Source organism: Cyprinodon variegatus, unplaced genomic scaffold, assembly GCF_000732505.1.
Source record: "Cyprinodon variegatus isolate N-32 unplaced genomic scaffold, C_variegatus-1.0 Scaffold440, whole genome shotgun sequence".
In the NCBI taxonomy this organism is placed as follows: Eukaryota; Metazoa; Chordata; class Actinopteri; order Cyprinodontiformes; family Cyprinodontidae; genus Cyprinodon; species Cyprinodon variegatus.
In genome coordinates this window covers 101,734-105,289 of record NW_015150893.1, presented here as the reverse complement: position 1 = coordinate 105,289, position 3,556 = coordinate 101,734, and the positions used below count along the sequence as shown (strand labels likewise).

At 43.0% G+C, this 3,556-nt stretch overlaps 1 protein-coding gene across 3 annotated transcripts in view; it reads left to right on the top strand.

Moving 5' to 3' along the window:
* cux2 (cut-like homeobox 2) overlaps nucleotides 1–3,134 on the top strand; it is a 206,780-nt gene extending 203,646 nt beyond the window's left edge. For all 3 annotated transcript variants that reach the window (XM_015388897.1, XM_015388895.1, XM_015388896.1), the window contains one exon: nucleotides 1,103–3,134. In XM_015388897.1, coding sequence (XP_015244383.1) covers nucleotides 1,103–1,913 — 811 coding nt within the window. In that variant the 3' untranslated portion in view covers nucleotides 1,914–3,134. The remainder of the gene's footprint in view (nucleotides 1–1,102) is intronic.
* The last annotated feature ends 422 nt before the right edge of the window (nucleotides 3,135–3,556 follow it).

Here is a 3,556-nt window from a genome sequence, read left to right as displayed (position 1 = left end):
GACCTTAAGTGGGGGTAATAATTCAGAATGCATAAAATTCCACTGGTAAAAGTTTTACCAGCAGGTGGAGCCATTGCGCGCAGCTTCAAGCAGACGCCAAAAGTTCCAAAGCCCACAGCTCTGAAACTGTTATAGCAAGAGGTCTGATATTTTCTGCATTTGTGGTTGACATGATGTAGAACAAATATAATACAATGAAAACTGCCTTTTCTCAAGAATGTCTTTATAACTGCTGTTCAAAAAATACCTATCATTTCCAAGAATAAAAAAAAAAAAACAACTTTGAGTCATGTTTGAACTGATGCAGCTTGGTCTGTGTTCTAGTCACCCAATTTAATTTATATATTAGGAAACTAGATGGTTTTAGCTTTCAAATAATATATTGCACATGTAATTTGGGCTTACAGTTCCTAAGTTATTTGCATTTCCATTTGTGTATGCAAAATAGGCGAGGATTACCCAAAATGAGGTGGATGTTAAGAGGTTAAGTGAAGAAAGACTGGTGCCTCCACTGGCTGATATTTTGATCCAATGTGAATGTTTTTTTTTTTTTTTTTGGATTGATAAGGCCGATATGAGTGTGCGTTCACTATTTCGATTAGCTGCAGGGATTGCTGCTCCCTCCATCTTCTATCTTTTAGAGTAAAAATACTGATTTCATTGGCAAATCGTCTTATTTACCTACTCAAATTAAAGGTACATAAACTTAATTTAAGAATTTTTTATTGATTTCTAGATGGTTTTGCAGTGAAGGAACCTTTTGCTATCCGATTATTAATCGCTTAATTGAAAAAATACTTGACAGATTAATACATTTGTTTAATAATTGTTAGTTAATTCTAGTCTAAGTGTATTGATCCTTGGTTTAAGAAGGTGAGTCAGATGGAATAAGATAATTTACATTTAAAATAAGAAAAAAAACAAATCCATAATTTTATTTTTTATGAACAATATGTTATTATCTTATTTAAAGAGCAAAAAAAACATGGATCGCCTTATTCATCTGCTCAAACCAAGAACAGATGCACTGATTTGTTTACTTATTTTGGATCAACTTCTCCGTTTCTTTTAAGAGACTTTCTAATCCAGTATGTATTTCCAGGTCCAGGATGAGGCGTGAGGTGCTAATGGGGGGGCTACCGGATAACGACACAGATGCTGACCCCAACAGCTACTCCCCCTCAGTAACCCGGAGCCCCGCCTCTGACGGCGAGGACAGGAAGCTGCCGCCACCCTCAGGACAAACCCACTCCGGCCTTCCTCTCATCACTAACGTTGCACTGCCTCACGTCAAACAGGAGGAAACCTACAGGGAAGAGGAGAGCCTGGATGGAAGGGGAGGCTCGCTGAAGGAAGTAGGAGTGCAGTGCTTCTCCGCAGCAGGCACATTGTCTCCGTTAAAAAGCGAGCACGATGACTCCATCTCTGGCTGTCGGGAGCCCCCTCTGCCTGGCCAGATCCTGGTGAAGGAAGAGGGAGCGAGCAGCCAGAATCAGGGACTCCACCTCGGCGCGGCCTCCGCAGACGGGCCTCAGCGGGCCAACAAGTCCAGGTACGAGGGAGAAGAGCCTGGAAAGTCCCCCGTGGATCCGGTCAGCTTCAAGGCTTCCTCTGAGCCCTGTCGCAGCAGCCTGGAGGTCTCCCTGAACTCGCCGTCTGCCGCGTCGTCGCCCGGCCTCATGATGTCCGTCTCTCCCGTTCCTTCCTCCTCCGCGCCCATATCGCCCTCGCCGCCCAGTCAGGCAACAAGCACCAACCAGAGCACGGATTCTAACCCGCCCCCTCCGTTCCAAAGCCCCAAACTCAACAGAAGCACTCAGAGACGCAACGAGAAAATGGCCAACCTCAATAACATCATCCACAGGCTGGAGAGGGCCGCCAACCGAGAAGAGACCCTGGAGTGGGAGTTTTAAGGGCTCGACCAGAAGACCCGAGCGGAGCCTGGCTCCTCGAGGCGTTTCCTGCAGAGGGAAAAACATCAAACTGAATTTCCTACAATAATTTAAGAGTTAAAAAAAAAAAAGTTTATAGAAATGTATTTGTTTTTGTTTTGTTTTGATAATGCATACGACTTTGAAATATACGTGACAGCGCTAGCTGTTGTTTTACCTTATCGACATTAAGACTTTTGCAGCTATGGTGTCATTTAATGTGCACTGAAGTTCTGAAGATTGCCACTGGGTGAGATTAAAAAAAAAAAGAGACCTCTGTCTTAAGCCATTAAAAGCACTATAACTATTTGAAAAAAGACACTGACCAAATTTGCTACTTTTTGAATAGCAGTTTTTCCAATTTTGTCTGTCAGACGGGACAGTTCAAGTCGAGTAATGAGAATACCAATTACTGGCTGAGGGATAGTCCTTTAAGACTCTAAATATTCCACATCTTGTATGTACTTAGTTTCCTGGTGATATGTTTTGAAATCTTTGTAACTCACACGTATGAAATGTGGTTGTACATGTTGTAGATTTGTCTGCAATAGCCTTCTCTGAATCTGATGTAGCATGGTACTCACCTGACCCCGTTCTCCTCTGTAGTTAGTCACCTGTGATTATACTTGAGCAAAAACAGACAAAAAAAAAAGAGGTTAAACAACAAATAGTTGAAAAGCCTGCAAAAAATGAAAAAAAATCTCATGTTAACAAAGGAATATTTTAGGTGTTTTATTTCCCTCTTTTTTTATATAATAATAATAATAATAATAATGATGCTACTTGAGGTTTACAGCTTAGGACCTTTTTGAGAAAGTGAAACCTTCGATTCACACGAAGCCCAGTTTACACAGTTTCTTTCAGAGTTACCTCTTGGATCCTCCAAAGGAGCGGTTCTCAGACTGATACACGCCACACTGGGTTCACCTCCGATTAGGTTCACACGCATCGTGCCACGATCACGCATTTCATACACAGAAACACGGACCACAAGTCGAGGCTGTAAAGGAGGAGTGCTCTGCATCTGCCTCGAGCCCCTTCGTCCCTCCGCCCACCTGTACCTGTGCTTTTTACCTCAATTCAACTCAGTTTATTTCTATAGCGCCAATTCACAACACATGTTGTCTCAAGGCACTTTACTGTTCCCCAGATCATCCAGTCAGATTGATTCAAAGCTTTTTATCTAAGGAAAACCAGTTGACTGCATCGACTTGAAGGCAATCCCTCACATTAAGCATGCTTGTAGCGACAGTGGAGAGGAAAAACTCCCTTTGAACAGGAAGAAACCTCCAGCAGAACCAGGCTCAGAGTGAGCGGCCATCTGCTGAGGCCCACTGGGGTTCAAGGAGACAGAAGCAGACATAGAAAAAGAAGCATAGATGCTCTGATCTATGTTAGATCAGAGCTTCTATGTTTCTTTTTATATGTCTGCTTCTGTCTCCTTGAACCCCAGTGGGCCTCAGCAGATGGCCGCTCACTCTGAGCCTGGTTCTGCTGGAGGTTTCTTCCTGTTCAAAGGGAGTTTTTCCTCTCCACTGTCGCTACAAGCATGCTTAGTGTGAGGGATTGCCTTCAAGTCAATGCAATCAACTGTTTTCTTTATACCGCTGTCCGCTAATCCATGA